This window comes from Salmo salar, chromosome 21 (assembly GCF_965601325.2).
Source record: "Salmo salar chromosome 21, fSalSal1, whole genome shotgun sequence".
Lineage (NCBI taxonomy): Eukaryota > Metazoa > Chordata > Actinopteri > Salmoniformes > Salmonidae > Salmo > Salmo salar.
This window is the reverse complement of record NC_138311.1, coordinates 22,205,663-22,227,425: the sequence shown is the minus strand read 5'-3', so window position 1 is coordinate 22,227,425 and position 21,763 is coordinate 22,205,663. Positions and strand designations below refer to the sequence as shown.

Genomic DNA, 21,763 nt, shown 5'->3' with positions numbered 1-21,763 from the left:
TAGCCGTGGTATATTGGCCATATACCACACCCCTTGTGCCTTATTGCTTAAATAATGCACGCTCTAGAATTCCCTTTTAGCCAATCAGAAACGAGTATTCGACAATGCCATGGTATAAACTCTCTTACTGCTAGCAACAAGAGGACAAATAGTGAAGTGAAAAGTTTTGGCGAAAAAAATGTAAGGGGAAACTTACATCGGGACCAGGATCACCACGAGGTCCGTTGGCACCAGGAGAACCGATTGGGCCAGTGGGGCCTTTGTCTCCCCCAGGTCCTGCAGTCCCCTGTTTTCCTGGAGGACCCTACAAACACCACAGGGACAATGGAATCATGAGGAGCACTGTGTAACATGCAATGTGGAAGCAGCTCAGTTTGCGGACACATTAGTGGGATTCAAACAAATGTGTAGAAATCAGAACATACTGCTGGTCCTGGAAGTCCCAGCATTCCACGCTCTCCTCTCTGACCAGGAAGACCCACAATGCCTCTCTGTCCTGTTGTTCCGGCTGGACCTGGAGGTCCATCAGGACCCTGTGGAAACAAATCCAGTTGATATTGTCTAGATATTGCCATGTAACAGGGTTGTGGTCAATCCAATTCAACAAGACCCAAACTCCAAATTCAGTTCAGTTCATGAATTGGATAATTCCTGATATTTTTGTTGATTTTTTTTCTTTCTTATTTCAATTCATATCCTGACTTAATGGATAAACTATTATACAGCAATGTGTTTCTGTACAAACAGTTCCTGAGGTGTACTTTTATGTTCTAACCCAGCATGAACACATCCGATGCAACTTATCAAGGACTTGGTGATGTGCAGCCCTTGGTATTCTCCCAGGAACGGATAGAGAAACATTGTTATTCAGCAAAACGTAATGGTTTACCGTGGGTCCGTCTTCCCCAGAGTCTCCTTTGTCTCCTGAGCCCCCGGCTGGTCCTGGGGGGCCTCTTTCTCCTTGTCTTCCAGGGGATCCATTCTCTCCACGAAGGCCAGGAGGACCCTCTTTCCCAGGGGAACCAAGGGGTCCGGCCTCTCCAACTGGACCCTGTTACAAAGAGAATGTTGTTTTGTTACTGTTGTTGTTATTCTTTATCTCTGAGAATAATGTGAAGTGTGTAAGTAATGGGTGATCAGTGGTTATAATTTTTGTATTCAATAGTGAGTGGCATATTGAAATGATAGCTGGTGGCTACTTCCAAATTGATACATTAACCAATAGAACCAATAGTGGTTTGATGATTACTTACAGCTGAGCCTGGTGGTCCAACCCTGCCTGCAGATCCAGGGAAACCAGTGGGGCCCTAAGAGTGAAACGATGAGAAGATCCACATGGTTACTATTCATTACATGGTTATATACTATCTGTACCACGTGTCAATACCTGGGCACAATCCTGTCACAGTCCCAAGAGGCTTTGGTCATAATTCATAACATGAACTTACAGGTGCACCCTGGGTTCCTCTTCCACCCTTCAGTCCAGCCACACCGACAATACCCTGCGGAGAGATGAAGATTGCTGAATGAGATAGTTCCTCCTGTTTAGTCTGTCTGATAATGTAGCACAAGATAATGTAGCTTGTTAACTCACAGGAGGTCCATGGGATCCAGCCAAGCCCTGAGGCCCTGGAGAACCAGCATCACCCTTCTGACCAGGCTCTCCAGGTTCCCCCTTGACTCCTGGTTGACCATCGGGTCCCTGTATAAGGGCAATAACACAACAAGCATGAGAGCTGGAAACAGCCCAAATTCACTACTTTTCTTACTAGAAAGCACAAAGGGGGATCTAAGAATATGAGATTATGAAAAGCATTATAGAAATTGTACAAATTATTATTATAGTTATTACAACATGATACAGTATACGATATGCAGTACAGATGTAGGATCTTAATTTGAGCCACTTTTCTATAGCAGGAAAATAATCCTGCAGCAACAGGAAATGTGAATAATTATGTGTATTATAATTCATGGACATTTTTGTAGGGGTTGATACAATTTTCATAAGGGAAAATGTATCGCAGGAAAGTTCTCCTGCAACAGGGTGCTCAAATGAATATCCTACATCTGTATGACATGAATTGTTACGATCACTATGACTCTAAGAAAATCTGTTTGTCGTCTCATAGGCATGGGCTACAGAAAATAATGACTTACGGGTGGTCCACCAAACCCAACAGGACCAATAGGACCAGGTTCACCACGGGGTCCCTGGTGGAACAGAATATACATCTAGCATTACAATGCCATAATATCTGATATGATCATTTCAAGGTAAATGTGTCATTGTATACTTTAAATACTCAGTGTCCAGTTGTCCACTCACAGGCATAGCTCTTGATCCATGAGGCCCGGGAGGACCTTTAGGTCCAGCTTCTCCCTGCAATTACAACAAGTTTTAGTTCTACTGTAACAACAAAAGATTAACTAACTAATCATTTTAGCTTTTGGCAAACTATGTCTTTACTTTTTCACCGCTAGGTCCATTGGGTCCGGGTGGGCCGAGAGGACCAGGAAGACCCTGAGGTGAGAAAACATATTTTTAGGGGAAATACATTCATACAATTTTTGACTTGAACAGACAATTGTTTCTCTGACAGAATATGCAGCAACATGTTTCCAAGCTGACTCTTACTGTAACACTCCCCTGTAGAATAACTCACCCATTATAAAGAAGTGTCTTTTTTTTTACAACCCTTTAAGAACAGATAACTTTTCCTGTTCTGATACAATCACTTCATGCCAGCAGTGCTTGCCAACTGTATGAATAAGCTTGGTGAGAACCTGGGGAAAGCACTTTTCAAATGAGACAAATCTACTTTCTGTCTTCACATGATCAAGACACAAAACTATTTGTCTTAAGCCAAAATTAGAAATTACAAAATGTGTGTTAGTGTTATATTGAAGTGAAAGAAGTCACGTGTAAATTTGACTCACTCTTGCGCCATCATTTCCAGGTGTACCTTCTGATCCCTTCTCTCCACCAGACCCCTAAATGATGGAGAATGTCACGTGAAAATCCGACAGTTAATATTATTTATTGTGTTATCATATATATATATATACGCAATTGTTTACTTCAATCCCCGTTAGCTACTTGTTATTTTAACAATAGCTACTTCTTGGGCTCCACACAAAAGAAACTGTAGAAAACAATCATACAAATACAGCAGACGGAAACAGACACTGAGATAGATATACATCATCTCCCATGGATATGATAGGATGAGAAGCTGATGATGCAGTGTGTGAATACTTACTCTGTCACCTTTAGGCCCAGGAGAACCAGAGATCCCTCTCTCGCCAGGCATCCCTTGAAGACCAGGAGGGCCTAGGTCACCAAGACTACCAGTGGGACCAGGACTACCCTTTGGAGAAAAAAAGCAATGGGTTCATATTCCTATTTTCAGACTCAAAAATCCAATACACGTAACCCTCCATAGTGGCTCCATATTACTATATCTCTATACATGGACAACAAATACCTTTGGTCCATCGGGTCCTGGCGCTCCGGGGTTTCCCTTGGCTCCAGCCAAACCGTGAGGTCCGAGTTCTCCTCTCTCCCCTGGGATTCCACGCTCTCCCTGTTAGACACAAAATGTCTGTCAGTCATGCTGTGTCTACTGCAATACTACATTGTATATATGTGCAATATATTCCAATATGTATTGATATTAGTAAAATTATCAATGTACCCTTGGTCCAATCTGGCCAACAGCACCTCCTTCTCCAGGGATACCCTAAACAAGAGAAAGAAATTCATACTCCATCGTCATGATGTCACAAATGAGTATTGCATCCCATGAAATAGAGGATCTACAGTATTTATCTCATTAGATATAAACTTCAGCTAATTCAAACAGTGCAAGTGTTCATGAAACTCACCAAATCACCTGGTTTTCCTGACTCTCCAGGAGGGCCTGGGGGTCCAGGTAATCCCTAATACACAAAAGCATATACACTTTAGATGACGACAACAGTGCCCAGTTGATTCAATCATCCCTTATGAGTTACAATCTTTGTTGCCACTTTCAGTGATCAACTGCTGCTAGTGAACATCATCCAAGCATCTATGACAAAATCCAGAATGACCTACCTGGAAACCATTCACTCCAGGTGGTCCCTGTTCTCCTCTTTCACCTGCAACGCCCTTCAGACAAAGAGAGAATCAACATTTGTTGAACATGAAGAGTATGTTATGAGAGAGTATACTTTACAAATCAGATGTGCAGTGGCGTTACATAATATTGACTGATAGGAAAATGCTGTACCAAAATGTCAGTACGAGATATGAGTCATAACAACAATCAGAGACAAACAGTTGACTTACCAGAGGGCCAGCGGGACCGGCAGGGCCAACTTCCCCATCTTTCCCAGGAGGACCCTAGAAAGGAAGTCATCCTTAGTAAACGTCCTCATGAACACAATTTTCCCCATAAACACGTATGAGGGCAGAGGTCATTTAGTGCTCATTGACATCCGTACTCACTCTTTGTCCTGCCACTCCCAGAGATCCTTGTTCGCCTGTCTTCCCTGGGTCTCCCTATGATTTGAAAAGACAAGAAGTCATTCAAGTAATCATGAGGAGAAAGGAAAAGTTTGATAGCAAGACATCTTGAGAAGGTTAGAACTTCTAAAGTTCCTTACATTAAAGCCCTTTGGTCCAGGTGTTCCCATGGTTCCTGCAGGACCCCTGGTTCCAATCGACCCTGCTGGTCCTGGGCGGCCATCTTCTCCTGCTGGACCCTTCAGACAGAGGGCACGAAAACAACTCTTACCTCTGGCTGTTCATTCAGTGTTATGACTACTGATACCAATGGTCAAACCTCGAAAAGAGGTATTCTCCGGTCATTGATCACCTGACAAATAGCCTGTCGGTCTAAACCTTGTTTGTGTATCACTGAAAACATTAATTGAAGAACACTTGTTGGAGAGGTGGCAATCACTGAGTGCATTACCTTTTTCTCTACAGTTGTTATTTTTTGTTCAGCTCTGACCTAAATTGGATGTGTGTAAACACTCTTTTGTCAACCTTACCAGGGGTCCTGGTTTGCCCTCTGCTCCCTGGACTCCTGGAGTGCCAGTCAGACCCTACAAAACAACAGACAAAATTATGAGCTTCAGAAACAAACATGACAATCTTGGAAAGCTATTCATGATATCTTCACATTACCCGTGCGCCTGGGAGGCCAGGTTCGCCAGTGCGCCCGGGATCCCCTCCGGAACCTTTAGGTCCAGATATGCCAGAAGGTCCACGATCTCCTTGAGCACCCTTCAGGAGAAACATATTAGTGAATTAGGTTCGGGCTGGGGCTCCTGTCCTAAGAATCCAGTCTAATGACCACCGATGCAGCTGTAATAGATCTCTGTCTGTACCTTAGGTCCAGGTAATCCATCAGCACCAGGGAAACCTCTGTTACCAGGAGACCCCTGCAATACAAATGCCCATCCATATATGAAATGAAGACACATACAATATACCAAGATTACATCTATGATACAATATATTTTCTGCACAGGGTTGAGGATATCAATGTCAGCTAAATCAATTGGATTATGAACTGGGATAAATTTGAGATGGACGACTGAAATCCATCCTGAGAAGTCATAAGTTACAGTCACTGACCTAAATCCTAATCATCTAGAAGTGTTCAGTAATAGAGGCCAACGGTAGACTCACTCTCTCACCAACAGGACCGGGTGGTCCTAGTGAGCCAGAGTCACCCCGAGTTCCTCTCTTTCCCTCCTCCCCCTGCGGCCCGATTACTCCTTGGGAACCAGGGGGACCCTATGAATCAAAACAAACTATATTTAACATTTGTTTAACCATCTCAATACACTTTCCTCCATTTATGACAGTGTCTGAATTTCATTCAATGGGAAATAATGAGCAGTTAGACATCCAAGTATTGTACAATATAAAAAGTACTGTAAATAATAGCATACATTTTGTACATATTCTCTGTGAATGGTCACATATTATTTGGGCTTACTGGTTCTCCTTTGGGTCCGGCCTCTCCTTTGTACCCAGGTATACCAACATCTCCCTGAAAAAAAGATGAGAGCCATAAATATACTGTATCACTATAGTAACATTTTATTCTACACCTGAGATAATGAATAATGTATCATAAAATGAAAATCAATATTACCATCTTGTCAATCAGTCAAACAATTGTTCTGCAGTAATGGTACATTAGTTAGGTGATCTGGGCCATATTATCTGTGCTTTGGTAAAGTCATGCATGCATGTCATAACATTGACAGTGTATGTATACATCTATAAGGTACATGAATGAATGGACCTCCCATGAGTAGAAAATTACTATCCAATGTAAACGGACGCCACATTACCAGTTGACCTTTGATCCCAGGCTGTCCAGTGCTTCCTTGAGGTCCGGGTGGACCATGGGGTCCGAGGTGACCCCCAGGACCCTGCACACCCATAGTACCCTACAAAACAACAGGAATATCTCTCAATAGGCATCAATCTTGATCGTATGAATCTAGGTATGCTATGTGATAATACAATTATGTTGATAATACAGTTATGTTGAAAATTAGGGGAACTAGATTGATGATAATATACGTACCACTGGACCCTTAGTACCTGGGCCCCCGTCTGTTCCTGAAGGACCCTAAATATAGCAAATATATCATATTAAAAGTACAGCACAATGATGTTTAACAAAGAGAGTAGGTGTTATAAATAAGACCCTTACTTGTTGGCCAGTTGATCCTGCCCTGCCTTGGTGTCCTGTCTCGCCCCTCTGTCCCTGTTGCCCCTCGGGCCCCCGCACTCCTGTGGCACCAGGTTGGCCCTGGAGAATAGAAACAGAAATCCTCATGAGTCCATTTTATGTACATACAGTAGTCCTACATTACCTTATTAGTTAGCTATATACTGTATGTTATTAGGTTGCATTTACAACATATTGCATACACTGCTACATATACAGCCTCGGAAGTTACTATTTAAATCACATTGATTTGAACATGTATTGAATACTTAACGTTCTACTTGATAGTCTACAGTACTTGCCTTCATTCCTGGAATTCCTGGATAACCTGGGGGACCGTTGATACCTAATGGACCCTGCAAGTATAATACCAGAAAATTGAATTAACGAATAGCTCAAATGCAGTATTATATTAGTAGCAACTGCAGGCCAACTTACCATCGGACCAGATTTACCAATGTTCCCAGGAGGACCTTTCATTCCCTTCAATAAAAAATAAAAAAATAATTGGATTCACACAGAATACAATCTACAATTACAATTCTTGTAAAGACATGCATCGGAAATTTGAATTGTGTACACTTGTCAAATACATAAAATATATTTGAAAAAATAATTGAGGACTTGTAATGGTGTGAGTGGATGTAACAATATCTTGTTATCTGGAGTCATTACATTTATACTCTTGTATATAAAAATGAGCAATACAATTGAGAATGATATTAACCTTAAGATCTAAGTAACATAATAAAAAAAATCCCCATCAAAATCCGTCAGTTTAAGCTAGAGATATTTTTTGCATGGGCTGCATCTCAAGGATCCACCGCATCCACCTATGTCGGCCTTCTGCATCTGCTTTGGAAGCTGGTCGAGCAAAAGTGGTGTTTGTCAGACCATGAGACATCCCAAAAATCGGTCTTCTCACTAAAACGTCTGTGGCGTCCCAACAGACCACTCTATAGATGAGACTCTTACAAACACAATGGTGTTCTTCATTTTGCTCTACGACCCCACAAGCCCCATGGGATTCGTCTAAAGTCGGTAACGCTGATGTGCCAGCTTCTGTCTGTAGCGTCTGAACCGTTTGGGCAATGAACTGAAATGAACCCATTGTCGAAAGAGGAAACTCTCACGAACAAGATGGTGTTAACATCTAGGCCATGTGCTGTTATAATCTCTACACGGCACAGCCAGAAGAGGACTGGCCACCCCTCATAGCCTGGTTCCTCTCTAGGTTTCTTCCTAGGTTTTAGCCTTTCAAGGGAGTTTTTCCTAGCCTCCGTGCTTCTACACCTGCATAGCTTGCTGTTTGGGGTTTTAGGCTGGGTTTCTGTACAGCACTTTGAGATATCAGCTGATGTAAGAAGGGCTATATCTACTGTAAGTCGCTCTGGATAAGAGCGTCTGCTAAATTACTAAAATAAAAAAATAAAATATATAAATAAATTTGATTTGATTTGAAATAAATTTGATTTGTTAACCTCCCAACTTTAAGTGTTCTCATTCTTACCGGCACTCCATTTGCTCCTAAGCGACCTCTCTCCCCAGGCATGCCTCTAGGGCCCTAAAAGGAGAAATTAATCATGATTACTTTTAGTGTGGCAGAGCAATAAACATATGAATGTATTGACAAAATTACCATTAAGCAATAAACATATAAATGTAAGGAAAATGTAAAAGTTGAAAATAGGTCTTAATTGGCAGAGAGTTGATACACTAGGAATAGACCTGCAAATACCAAAAGATGCTGCAAACAGTCCCATGTTATTATTATACTTTTATTTATATGGGGGTATCAACTGAGACCAATGTCTCATTTGCAGTAGAGCCCTGTTTTCAATACAAAGAAAGAAAAACACACATACAGTGCATTCGGAAAGTATTCAGACCCCTTGACTTTTTCCACTGTTTTTACATTACAGCCTTATTCTAAAATTGATTAAAAAAAAAATTCTCTCATCAATCTACACCCAGTACCCCATAATGACAAAGCAAAAACAGGTTTTTGTTTCTACAACTTGACCAGGCCATGAGGTCGAAGGAATTGTTCGTAGAGCTCCGAGACAGGGTTGTGTCGAGGCACAGATCTGGGGAAGGGTACCAAAAAATGTCTCCAGCATTGAAGGTCCCCAAGAACACAGTGGCCTCCATCATTCATAAATGGAAAAAGTTTGGAATCACCAAGACTCTTCCTAGAGCTGGCCGCCCGGCCAAACTGAGCAATCGGGGGAGAAGAGCCTTGGTCTCTGAGGTGACCAAGAACCCGATGTTCGCTCTGAAAGAGCTCCAGAGTTCCTCTGTGGCGATGGGAGAACCTTCCAGGACAACCTTCTCTGCAACACTCCACCAATCAGGCCTTTATGGTAGAGTGGCCAGACAGAAGCCACTCCTCAGTAATAGGCACATGACACCCTTTTGGAGTTTGCCAAAAGGCACCTAAAGGCTCTCAGATGACGAGAAACAAGATTCTGGTCTGATGAAATCAAGATTGAACTCTTTTGCCTGAATGCCAAACGTCACGTCTGGAGGAAACCTGGCACCATCCCTACGGTGAAGCATGGTGGTGGCAGCATCATGCTGTGGCGATGTTTTTCAGAGGCAGGGACTGGGAGACCATTCAGGATAGAGGGAAAGATGAATGGAGCAAAGTACAGAGAGATCCTTGGTGAAAACCTGCCCCAGAGCGCTCAGGACCTCAGACTGGGGTGAAGGTTTACCTTCCAACAGGACAACGACCCTAAGCATACAATCAAGACAATGCAGGAGTGGATTCGGGACAAGTCTCTGAATGTCCTTGAGTTGCCCAGCCAGAGCCCAGACTTAAATCCGATCGAACATCTCTGGAGAGACCTGAAAATAGTTGTGCAGCAATGCTCCCCATCCAACCTGACAGAGCATGAGAGGATCTGCAGAGGAGAATTGGAGAAACTCCCCAAATACAGGTGTGCCAAGCTTGTAGCGTCATACCCAAGAAGACTTGATCCGGTAATCGCTGCCAAAGGTGCTTCAACAAAGTACTGAGTAAAGGGTCTGAATACTTACGTAAATGTAATATTCCATGTTCATTTTTAATACATTTGCATAAGTAAAAAAAAAAAACTGTTTTTGCTTTGTCATTATGCGGTATTGTGTATAGATTGATGAAGAAAAAAATCTATTGAATCCATTTTAGGAAAAAATAATAATTGTAATAATTCATGAATTTAAGTATACCTGTTAGTTAAGCACATTGCACTGTTTATTTTAAACAGCTGAAAGAAATCTATCCAAAGGTAATGTACAGTACAGGCATGGCTCCTCATCATGGGATGCATCCATATAGTGTCTTCCAATGCTTGTCTTCTTTCATTCTTCTTCACTACACTATGAAGAATCTAGACTGGTCAAAGCTAACACTAGGTAGGCATCCACCATTTTGCTTTAACCTATCTTATCTTTTGTGAACTGTGCAGACGGAGAGGAGTCTTCCAAAGAACCAATAGATCCTTATCAATAAAACATCACAATAAGGTTCAGTGCGTTTTGTCAGTGACTGCATAAGTTGCTAGTACACAATACTCTATATTTGACATTTTTTCCACTTACCATAGGGCCAGGTGTGCCAATCGGACCAGTGGGACCTAATGCACCCTAAGAGATCAATTACAAAAACATTGCATTCATCAATACATGCCTTTCAAAACTTTACAGTATGCATATACTTAATATATACTGAACAGAAATATAAACACAACATGTAAAGTGTTGGTCCCATGTTTCATGAGCTAAAATAAAAGATCACAGAAATGTTCCATAGGCACAAAAAGCTTATTTCTCTCAGATTTTGTGTATATTATACACTCATCTATATAATATCTATATGAATATCACTGAAATATCATGACAAGAAATGACTATGATGTCAATATGAATCATAAAAACATAGTGAGTGAGTTATAGATATAACTTCATATAGACGTTGTACCTTGGATCCTACAGTTCCAGTTTCACCTCTTAGACCAATTGGACCTGTGTGACCCTGAAACAACAAAGTGTATTTTTCCATTAGTGGACAATAATTGCATGACACATGAGTTCACAGTGAGGTTCTTTGAATGTTTGTTGGGGGTCATACTTACTCTATGGCCTTTCAATCCAGGAGGCCCAGGTGTCCCTGGAAATCCTCGAGCTCCCTGTAATACATGGTATTTTAGTACAGTTTCAATACAGTATTCCAGTCATTTTAGTCATAATTTCAAGTATAACACTTCCATTGATATATAACTTACCGCTGATCCAGGGAATCCCATCTCTCCCGGATTTCCTGATTTTCCTCCTTCTCCCTAGGATGACAGCAAATGGCCATGTTACTAATATATTATGAGATGTATAAAGTGTGATGTTTCTTACGCATCATGCTTGAGAACACACTAGTAGTGTTCATTAACAAATGGTCCTGGTTAGTACACTTCCTATCTACTATGTTCATGTCTTTCGAGTTTGTTTCTGTTGGGAAGCATTTTCCACAACACAACAGACTCATGAGGCAGAGGACATTACCACTAGCCCACTAAAACCATGTCTTTGATATGCAGGGTGGCGTCAGTACTTCGGCTGAACAGAGATGAGCGTTTACTCACGTCTTCACCCGGCTTTCCCGGTGGCCCTTCAGGTCCCCTTTGTCCAGATGTACCCTACAACAGAAGAGAATTATAAGACCTTGTATAAAGGGGTTATACATGCTTATGACAAGCCCTACAATGCATTAGAACTGCATTATCATTTATTATACCTGTCTGCTTTATGAAAAGTGTGACCAGGAGATGAAATGGTCAACATAAACAGTTGCACAGAAATTGTGTCCACAACAATGTGTGCCTTCTGACATGCTACAGTCTGTCAGTTTTGTGTTGTTTGAGAAGATGAATGTGATTACTGTGGTGCCAACATGATTCAAGGTGTTATTCTCATAGACACATTATTGAGAATTGTTGACACAAACAGGGAACACCTGACTAGAAACATGACGTGACAAGGAGAATGTCATACCATGTGACCTGGATCACCGACTTCCCCAGGGGGTCCTTGCGGTCCAGCATGGCCCTGAGAGAGCGAGTGAGAGAGAGAGGTTGGTGAACGGCTATCTCCAAATAGATTGATTTGATTTCTTCATGGGTTGTTTTTAACTTACAGGGTTTCCATTTGGCCCAGGAGGTCCTCTTGCTCCTGCCTCCCCCTAAAACACAGATGACATCATTGCACTCACAATCATTATTGGTAAAAAAGTATGGCCCCACAGACTCAACAAATAGTTGTTCCAAACATACATCAACATCATTAAAAACCTGTTGAGGACAGACGTTCCACTAGCGGAACGCCTAGCCAACATCCAATGAACAGCAGGGCGCGAAATACAAAACATCAAAAATCGAATAATTTAAATTTCTCAAACATACGACTATTTAACACCATTTTAAAGATACACTTCTCCTTAATGTAACCACATTGTCCGATTTCAAAAAGGCTTTACAGTGAAAGCAAAACATTAGATTATGTTAGGACAGTACATAGACAAACAATAACCACACAGCCATTTTCCAAGCAAGGAGATGTGTCACAGAAACCCAAAATACAGCTAAAATGAAGCACTAACCTTTGACGATCTTCATCAGATGACACTCCTAGGACATCATGTTACACAATACATGTATGTTTTGTTCGATCAAGTTCATATTTATATCCAAAAACAGCATTTTACATTGGCGCGAGATGTTCAGAAAATGTATTCCCACCAAAACCCCCGGTGAATGAGCACATCAAGTTACAAAAATACTCATCATAAACATTGACAAAATATATAACAATTATTTAAAGAATTATAGATACACTGCTCCTTGATGCAACCGCTGTGTCAGATTTTAAAATAGCTTTACGGAGAAAGCACTTCAATATTCTGAGTACATAGCTCAACCATCAATGCAAGCTATACAGCTACCCGCCAAGTCAACAAAACTCTGAATTAGTGTTATAAATCATTCCTTACCTTTGCTGATCTTTGGCGGAATGCACTCCAAGGACTCCTACTTCCACAAGAAATGTTCTTTATGTTCGAAATACTCCATATTCATGTCCAAATACCTCCGTTTTGTTCGTGCATTCAGATCACTATCCAAAGTCATAATGCGTGAGTGTAATTCGAGACACAAAAAGTCAAAATGGTCCATTACCGTTCGTAGAAACATGTCAAACGTTGTTTGCAATCAATCTTTAGGGTATTTTTAGCATAAAAATGCGATAATAATCCAACTGGACAATAGCGTATTCATTCCAGGAGGAAAAAGAAGGAACGGCGCACTCGCGGTCTCGCACATAACCAAGCCCTTTGTCCTCAGGCAGTCCACTCATTGACTGAGCTAGTATTCTCTGCCCAGTAACAGGAGAAGGATGAAAAAAATGTTCTAAAGGCTGACAGCCAATGGAAGCCTTAGGAAGTGCAACGTGACCCCACAGACACTGTAGTTTCGATAGGGATTCAAAAGAAGAACTACAATTCTCAGATTTCCCACTTCCTGGTTGGATTTTTCTCAGGTTTTTGCCTGCCATATGAGTTCTGTTATACTCACAGACATCATTCAAACAGTTTTAGAAACTTCAGAGTGTTTTCCATCCAAATCCACTAATAATATGCATATTCTAGTTTCTGGGCCTGAGTAGTAGGCAGTTTAATTTGGGTACGTTTTTCATCCGACCGTGAAAATACTGCCCCCTATACCTTAACAGTTAAGAGATAAAAACATTTGATACATCACAAAAGTTTAATTATCCAAGCCATAGCAAAGAAATATGGCACAAGAGACTTCTGTGACCCAAGATAGTGTCACTGCACCCTTCTTACACTAGTTCCCGGCACCATGGCTGTTTGGCCGGCAGATTTCTCATCCCCAAAGCCTCCAGCCATCTGAGCTCCCAGTCCCTGGAGAAACAGAACAGTGATTTAGAGTATTGGAAATGCAATCTGCAACTCAGAGAACACTCAGCATCTCATTGGGACAGCTACCAGCCAGTGTTGCTGTCCTGTCCCCATACTATGTTTCTCAATAGGCCAGATAATGTCCAGATAATCAATCTGCTAATGTTTTATGGTTCGGGTCATTCATGCCCCCCGATCCCATTATCACCTCCCCTCACCCCACTCCTCTACTTCACACCTGGTATCAACTGCTGCCTCATTAGTCAGGTGAAGCTTCCTGCCATCCAGGACCTTTAAACCAGGCGGTGTCAGAGGAAGGTCCTAAAAATTATCAAAAACTCCAGCAACCCTAGTCATAGACTGTTCTCACCGCATGGCAAGCGGTACCGGAGCGCCAAGTCTAGGTCCAAAAGGCTTCTTAACAGCTTATACCTCAAAGCCATTAGACATCTGAACAGCTAATGAAATGGCTTCCCAGACTATTTGTATCCCCCCTCCCCACCCCCGTCATACTGCTGCTACTCTCTGTTTATTATCTATGCATAGTCTCTACCTACATGTACATATTACCTCAATTACCTTGACTAACCTGTTGACCTGTTGACCTGTTGACTCTGCACATTGACTCTGTACCGGTATCCTCTGTATATAGCCTTGCTACTGTTATTTTAATGCTGCTCTTTACTTATGTTATTTTTATTTTATCTATTTTTTACTTAACACTTATTTTTCTTAAAACTGAATTGTTGGTTACAAATAAAAATTTGATTTGATTTGATGCAGTCAGTCTCTCCTCAACTCTTAGCCAATAGAGACTGGCATGCATTGTATTTATATTAGCCCTCTGATTACAATGAAGAGGAAGACATGACTCTCTTCTGGGTCAAACAAGGACATTTCTAAGTGACCCAAAACTTTTGAACGGTAGTGTATATTTAAGCAATACGGCACGAGGGGGTGTGGTACATGGCCAATATACCACGGCTAAGGGCTGTTCTTAAGCACAACACAACGTGGAGTGCTTGGATACACCCCTTAGCAGTGGTATTTTGACCATATACCACAAACCCCAGAGCCTTATTGCTATTATAAACTGGTTACCAACGTAATTGAGCAGTAAAAATAAATGTTTTGTCATACCCGTGTAAATCAGCATTCAGGGCCACCCAGTTTATAATTCACGTTATACATTGTTTATGAGGGGTGGGTATTGTGGTACTTACCCCTGGTGGACCCTGGTTTCCTGCAGGTCCGGGTTCTCCTGGATTTCCAGGCACACCAGGCTCTCCGTCATATCCTGCTGGTCCACGTAGCCCCTTCAATTAGATAATGTCATGTTAATATAAACAGGACGAAGCAATGCATTACAGGTTCATACGGCGTCATTCATTATGTGCCAAATCATAACTTGATGTGCGACCTACATTTCTGCTCAAATCATGTATTGATATCAGTGACACTTGAGTTACGGATCTCCAATTTAGGTTTAGTAATATATGTGTAGACATTCATATTGCCTTCTGGTTCTAAAGCATGTTTTCTAGTTGATATGCAATGACAGTGGATGACGAAAATGGCCACAAATGAGAAAACAATTATTACAGGATATGCTTGACAAAAGTGATAAATTGAATCAAGGGTGTTAAACATAATATGAGAGGCAGACAAGCAACATATGTCATAAATCATAAAGACTAATGTTGTTCTGCTAAATCAGATTATGCTTAATCTATGCCCTCAATATGATCAGCATTCCAATGAGGGCAGCATGTACATTCATAATATATGTTTTTGTTGTGTACTGAATTTAAACAAAATACATACGTTTGCGGAATGGGTCTATCAGAATGTTTTCTAATGCTAATGTATTGTCCATTTCTGTTTGCGCAATCTCTTGATCATCAAGACGTAATTCAACGAAGAGACAAATCTCCAGAAAGTGCACAGCACATCAATTTTAACTATCTTCAAGTCATGTAGTCTCCATTATCTTTGAAGACATTGTATTATATTTAAGCATGACAATGAAAGCCATTAATAAATTAATCCATCTAATTCTATTATAGTTAACACATAAAGTAGTTGCTTCTCTGAAATATCCTAATTCAATAGTGACTAAGTAGTAAGTTTATTATCATGTCTCAGCTTGATTAGCCTCAAGAAAAAAATTAAGGCTGTGCTATACTTAAACAAAAAGGCTTGAGGGGGTGTGGTATATGGCCAACATACCACGGCTAAGGGCTGTTCTTATGCACGACGCAAAGCAGAGTGCCTGGATAGAGCCCTTAGCTGTGGTATATTGGCCATATACCACAAACCCCTGAGATGCCTTATTGCTATTATAAACTGGTTACCAATGTAATTAGAGCAGTAAAATTAAATGTTTTGTCATACCAGTGGTATACGGGCTGATATATCACGAATATGAGGTCATGAGTGCCCTGGAGCAGGCTTTCATCAAGGAGTTCTCTGAACTTTGCTCCATTCATCTTTGCCTCAATCCTGACTAGTCTTCCAGTCCCTGCCGCTGAAAAACATCCCCACAGCATGATGCTGCCACCACCATGCTTCACGGTAGCGATGTTGCTAGGTTTCCTCCAGACGTGACGCTTGGCATTCAGGCCAAAGAGTTCAATCTTAGTTTCATCATTTAGGTGCCTTTTGGCAAACTCCAAGCGGGCTGTCATGTGCCTATTACTGAGGAGTGGCTTCTGTCTGGCCACTCTACCATAAAGGCCTTATTGGTGGAGTGCTGCAGAGATGGTTGTCCTTCTGGAAGGTTCTCCCATCGCCACAGAGAAACTCTGGAGCTCTGTAAGAGTGACCATCGGGTTCTTGGTCACCTCAAAGACCAAGGCTCTTCTCCCCCGACTGCTCAGTTAGGCCAGGCGTCCAGCTCTAGGAAGGGTCTTGGTATTTCTGTTTTAATTTTTTTTATATATTTGCTAAATTTTCTAATAACCTGTTTTCACTTTGCCATTATGGAGTATTTTTGTAAAGATTGATTTTGGAAAAAAGTAATTTAATCCATTTTTGAATAAGGATGTGGAAAAATCAATTGCTCTGCATAATTTTTGAATGTTCTTTACCTCAACTGTCTTTCCCAAATCAATCAACATTTTTATATAACAGTCACTGTGTTGACTGCACAGGTGGGTCCACATGGATCATACTACTTCTGAGGGGCTGTCACATAAAAGGGATGGGTAATCACACTATTGCTTTAGTCCCAGGACAAGGAATGATAAAGGATTTGAGATTTGGCAAAGGTCCAGTTTGAATCAAAACGCTTTTTTTTGTCAATGTGCCAATGGAAATAATTATGCAGTACAGAACTTAAGCTTTGCTAAAGCATAATGTATTTGCTCTATGTTTGGAACGTACAGGTCTTCCTTTCTGTCCTCGGTCCCCTCTGAATCCTGGAGATCCGGGAGGCCCCTGTTTTAGGACAAAAGGAACAGATGAAAAAGTCACGATAGCGTAGACACAATAATGTTCCTTCATAAATCCCATGATAATATCATTACTATGGAAACAGAGTAAAGTCATTCCGTATGCTCTGTCAAGTACAGTTGTACTACACAGGAATGCTTTCAGGTCAAGTTAAAAGGTAACTGTTCTCTTCTGCCACCTAGTGTCGACTCAAAGAGTTTTACAAAATCAACACCACAACTGAGAAACAGCTGGTTAAAGCTCTATGCACCAATAAAGCTGTATGTTGTTGAATCGCAACAAAGTTCCATATCATAAATTCAGTTTATAATAGACTTTGAAAACAAAGTGAACTATAAGCTTACCATAGGCCCAGGACGACCTCTGATCCCAGTCACCTGTGGTACTTCTCCAGGTTCTCCTTTCTGACCCTACAAACGAAGAGTAAGAAGACAGACGTTGCTCCACCGTTTAAATTCAAGTAGTAATACGATATTATAAAGATGTATCACAATGATATACTAAAGCTTACCCTGTAGACTCTGCCACCATCTGAAAATGAACATAACAGACAAAGAATCATGTCACAAAAGCATCTAGTCTATGGAGTGGAGTTAATTCTTATTTTCTTCATAGCAAAGCACTGGGTTCACACGTAGTTACATTAGTAGTTACATATTCATGAACAGTTCACACTGGGTTCTCTCATAAGAAATGTTTTTCATGACTTGGGGTCACAACAAATTTTAGGTCACGCTTTCTGACCACTCACCGGGTCTGACGTTGCCACTGGTGTCTGAGCCGCCCTCGCTCTGGCAGATGGGACAGCACTCGCCCTCGGGGATGGTCACCTTCTCACAGTTGGACAACTCATCGCACTGGATCTCGTCGCACAGGACGGAGCCGCTGTCGCACACGCAGATCCGACATGGCTCTGGTTTCCAAATGTCTCTGTTGGTGTACACCTGGCCGTCGACCGTGCAGCCCGCGTCATCTCCTGTGGAAGGCGGGACCGACAGGACAGGTCAGACAAAGGTCAAAGGTCAGCCATGGAAAGTCAAACTTAATGCCCCCTTCCTAAAAATATTTTCTGAATACTCTCAAATGCCAGGATATAAAATTAAACAAAATAATGGCAATACGAAAAACTCATGCTCTACAGAAATCTTTTAAGTGGACGATAAAAGAGATTAAATACTTAGGATGCTTAAAACCTGTTGGGGCTAGGGGGCAGTATTGACAATTTCTGAAAAAATATGTGCCCATATTAAACTGCCTCCTACTCAAACTCAGAACGTAGGATATGCATATTATTAGTAGATTTGGATAGAAAACACTCTGAAGTTTCTAAAACCGTTTGAATGGTGTCTGTGAGTATAACAGAACTCATATGGCAGTCAAAACCCTGAGAGAAATCCTAACAGGAAGTGGAAATCTGATGTGTGGAATCACTTTCAAGCCTTTGCCTATGAAACACACTGTAAATTAGGATACATGTAGCACTTCCTACGGCTTCCACTAGATGTCAACAGTCTTTACAAAGTGGTTTGAGTCTTCTCCTGTAAAAACTGACTGAACGAGAGGCCTGGAAAGTTTGTCATAGGGGGAGGGCCATTACTACTATGATGCGCGTGCCCGTGGGTACTCTCTCGTTCCGAAACATTTTGTAAGACAATGCAATCGTCCGCCTTGAATATTATTGAAGTTCTGATTGAAAAAGGCCCTAAAGATTTGAACGAACGTAAATAATATTTTTTTGCACTTTCATGACGACAAGTCCCACGCGCTTCGTACATTTTGAGTAGCCTTCGGAACGCGCTAACAAGAAGGAGCTATATGGACATAAATTATGAACTTTTTCGAACAAAACTACATTTGTTGTGGACCTGGGATTCCTGGAAGTGCCTTCTGATGAAGATAATCAAAGGTAAGTGAATATTTACAATAGTATATTTGATTTTAGATGGTTCCAAGATGGCGCTAACCTGTATCGCCTAGCCTATTTTTCTGAGCATAGTACCTCGTTTATTGCAAAGTGTGATTTCCCAGTAAAGTTATTTTGAAATCTGGCAATGCGGTTGCATTCACGAGATGTTAATCTATAATTCTTTGAATGACAATATTATATTTTACCAATGTTTTCGAATAGTAATTTTGTAAATTGTAGCGCAGATTCACCGGCAGTTTTGGAGGCTAAATATTTTCTGAACATCACCGCCATTGTAAAATGCTGTTTTTGGATATAAATGCATGTATTGTCTAACATAATGCCCTAGGAGTGTCATCTGATGAAGATTGTCAAAGGTTAGTGCATAATGTTAGCTGATTTTCTGCTTTTGGTGATGCCTGTCTTTGCATTGAAAATAGCTGTGTGTGATGTTTTGTCAATGTACTGTCCTAACATAATCTAACTTTATGCTTTTGCCGTAAAGCCTCTTTGAAATCGGACAACGTGGTTGGATTAAGGAGATGTTTATCTTTCAAATGGTGTAAATAGTTGATTGTTTGAGAAATTGAAATTATTAGACTTTTGCTATCTTGTCAAGCAATCCCGTTACCGGGATGAGAACGGGAAGGGGTCCCATAGAGGTTAATAAGTGACAACAAACAACAAATATATAAAGATAACTTTATCCCATTTCTCAACAATATGAAAGCAGATCTAATTAAATAAAACATACCAAGAGTGTGCAAGGCTGTCATCAAAGGGTGGCTATTTGAAGAATCTCAAATCTCAAATATATTCTGATTTGTTTAACACTGTTTTGGTTACTACATGATTCCATATATGTTATTTCATGGTTTCGATGTCTTCACTATCATTCTACAATGTAGAAAATAGTAAAAATAAAGACAAACCCTTGAATGAGTACTGTAGATGTTCTAAAACGTTTGAACGGTAGTGTATATGGAGACTGTTTAGTGACAAAAATAAAGGGTTACATATATGCAAAAAAAACAAACAAAGATTTTCCTGACCTTTCTTAAATCTCTTAGATATCTTCTTTGGGATCTGGGGGCAGTATTGAGTAGCTTGGATGAATAAGGTGCCCAGAGTAAACTGCCAGCTACCTCTATTTCTAAAATGATCAGCCGCCATTGTTGCAACCCCTATTACTAGTCTGTTCAACCTCTCTTTCATATCGTCCAAGATTCCTAAAGATTGGAAAGCTGCCGCGGTCATCCCCCTCTTCAAAGGGGGTGACACTCTAGACCCAAACTGTTACAGACCTATATCCATCCTTCTCTGCCTTTCTAGAGTCTTCGAAAGCCAAGTTAACAAACAGATCACTGACCATTTCGAATCCCACCGTACCTTCTTCGCTGTGCAAACCGGTATCCAAGCTGGTCACAGGTGCACCTCAGCCACGCTCAAGATATTAAATGATATCATAACTGCCATCGATAAAAGACAGTACTGTGCAGCCGTCTTCATTGACCTGGTCAATGCTTTTGACTGTCAATCACCACATTCTTATCGGCAGACTCAACAGCCTTGGTTTCTCAAATGACTGCCTCGCTTGGTTCACCAACTACTTCTTCGATAGAGTTCAGTGTGTCAAATCGGAGGGCCTGTTGTCCGGACCTCTGGCAGTCTCTATGGGGTACCACAGGGTTCAATTCTCGGGCCGACTCTTTTCTCTGTATATATCAATGATGTCGCTCTTGCTGCGGGTGATTCCTTGAGCCACCTCTACGCAGACGACACCATTCTGTATACATCTGGCCCTTCATTGGACACTGTGTTAACAAACCTCCAAAAGAGCTTCAATGCAATACAACACTCCTTCCATGCCCTCTAACTGCTCTTAAATGCTAGTAAAACTAAATGAATGCTCTTCAACCAATCGCTGCCCTCACCCACCTGCCCGACTAGCAACACTACTCTGGACAGTTCTGCCTTTGAATATGTGGACAACTACAAATACCTAGGTGTCTGGCTAGACTGTAAACTCTCCTTCCAGACTCATATTAAGCGTCTCCAATCCAAAATTAAATCTAGAATCGGCTTCCTATTTTGCAACAAAGCCTCCTTCACTCACGCTGCCAAACATGCCCTCGTAAAACTGACCATCCAACCGATCCTCGACTGGCGATACCATATACAAAATATCCTCCAACACTCTACTGAGCAAGCTGGATGCAGTCTATCACAGTGCCATCCGTTTTGTCACCAAAACCCAATATAACACCCACCACTGTAACCTGTATGCTCAACGCCGGTTGGCCCTCACTACGTATTCGTCGCCAGACCCACTGGTTCTAGGTCATCTATAAGTCTTTGCTAGGTAAAGCTCCGCCTTATCTCAGCTCACCGGTCACCACAACAACACCCACCCGTAGCACGCACTCCAGCAGGTATATCTCACTGGTCATCCCCCAAGCCAACAGCCACATTGGCAGCCTTTCCTTCCAGTTCTCTGCTGCCAATGACTGGAACGAATCGTAACAATCGCTGAAGTTGGAGACTTATATCTCCCTCACTAACTTTAAGCATCAGCTATCTGAGCAGCTTATCGATCGCTGCAGCTGTACATCGCCCATCTGTAAATAGCCCACCCAACTACCTACCTCATCCCCACATTGTTTAAATTAACTTTTTTGCTCACAAGTATTTCTACTTGCACATCATCATCTG

General features: G+C 41.4%; 1 protein-coding gene across 1 annotated transcript in view; it reads right to left on the bottom strand.

The window, feature by feature from the left end:
• col5a2a (collagen, type V, alpha 2a) overlaps nucleotides 1-21,763 on the bottom strand; it is a 66,026-nt gene that overhangs the window by 6,629 nt on the left and 37,634 nt on the right. Inside the window, exons 2-43 of the mRNA XM_014164424.2 lie at nucleotides 17,897-18,121; nucleotides 17,657-17,676; nucleotides 17,490-17,555; nucleotides 17,077-17,130; nucleotides 14,916-15,008; nucleotides 13,618-13,695; nucleotides 11,914-11,958; nucleotides 11,772-11,825; nucleotides 11,363-11,416; nucleotides 11,012-11,065; nucleotides 10,862-10,915; nucleotides 10,708-10,761; nucleotides 10,329-10,373; nucleotides 8,254-8,307; nucleotides 7,182-7,226; nucleotides 7,046-7,099; nucleotides 6,726-6,824; nucleotides 6,597-6,641; nucleotides 6,358-6,456; nucleotides 5,997-6,050; nucleotides 5,684-5,791; nucleotides 5,380-5,433; nucleotides 5,177-5,275; nucleotides 5,041-5,094; nucleotides 4,651-4,749; nucleotides 4,493-4,546; nucleotides 4,334-4,387; nucleotides 4,100-4,153; nucleotides 3,889-3,942; nucleotides 3,699-3,743; nucleotides 3,489-3,587; nucleotides 3,264-3,371; nucleotides 2,941-2,994; nucleotides 2,471-2,524; nucleotides 2,330-2,383; nucleotides 2,161-2,214; nucleotides 1,595-1,702; nucleotides 1,449-1,502; nucleotides 1,254-1,307; nucleotides 890-1,051; nucleotides 426-533; nucleotides 197-304 (exon numbers count right to left, since the gene is read on the bottom strand). Coding sequence (XP_014019899.2) covers nucleotides 197-304; nucleotides 426-533; nucleotides 890-1,051; nucleotides 1,254-1,307; nucleotides 1,449-1,502; nucleotides 1,595-1,702; nucleotides 2,161-2,214; nucleotides 2,330-2,383; nucleotides 2,471-2,524; nucleotides 2,941-2,994; nucleotides 3,264-3,371; nucleotides 3,489-3,587; nucleotides 3,699-3,743; nucleotides 3,889-3,942; nucleotides 4,100-4,153; nucleotides 4,334-4,387; nucleotides 4,493-4,546; nucleotides 4,651-4,749; nucleotides 5,041-5,094; nucleotides 5,177-5,275; nucleotides 5,380-5,433; nucleotides 5,684-5,791; nucleotides 5,997-6,050; nucleotides 6,358-6,456; nucleotides 6,597-6,641; nucleotides 6,726-6,824; nucleotides 7,046-7,099; nucleotides 7,182-7,226; nucleotides 8,254-8,307; nucleotides 10,329-10,373; nucleotides 10,708-10,761; nucleotides 10,862-10,915; nucleotides 11,012-11,065; nucleotides 11,363-11,416; nucleotides 11,772-11,825; nucleotides 11,914-11,958; nucleotides 13,618-13,695; nucleotides 14,916-15,008; nucleotides 17,077-17,130; nucleotides 17,490-17,555; nucleotides 17,657-17,676; nucleotides 17,897-18,121 — 3,038 coding nt within the window. The remainder of the gene's footprint in view (nucleotides 1-196; nucleotides 305-425; nucleotides 534-889; nucleotides 1,052-1,253; nucleotides 1,308-1,448; nucleotides 1,503-1,594; nucleotides 1,703-2,160; nucleotides 2,215-2,329; nucleotides 2,384-2,470; nucleotides 2,525-2,940; nucleotides 2,995-3,263; nucleotides 3,372-3,488; nucleotides 3,588-3,698; nucleotides 3,744-3,888; nucleotides 3,943-4,099; nucleotides 4,154-4,333; nucleotides 4,388-4,492; nucleotides 4,547-4,650; nucleotides 4,750-5,040; nucleotides 5,095-5,176; nucleotides 5,276-5,379; nucleotides 5,434-5,683; nucleotides 5,792-5,996; nucleotides 6,051-6,357; nucleotides 6,457-6,596; nucleotides 6,642-6,725; nucleotides 6,825-7,045; nucleotides 7,100-7,181; nucleotides 7,227-8,253; nucleotides 8,308-10,328; nucleotides 10,374-10,707; nucleotides 10,762-10,861; nucleotides 10,916-11,011; nucleotides 11,066-11,362; nucleotides 11,417-11,771; nucleotides 11,826-11,913; nucleotides 11,959-13,617; nucleotides 13,696-14,915; nucleotides 15,009-17,076; nucleotides 17,131-17,489; nucleotides 17,556-17,656; nucleotides 17,677-17,896; nucleotides 18,122-21,763) is intronic.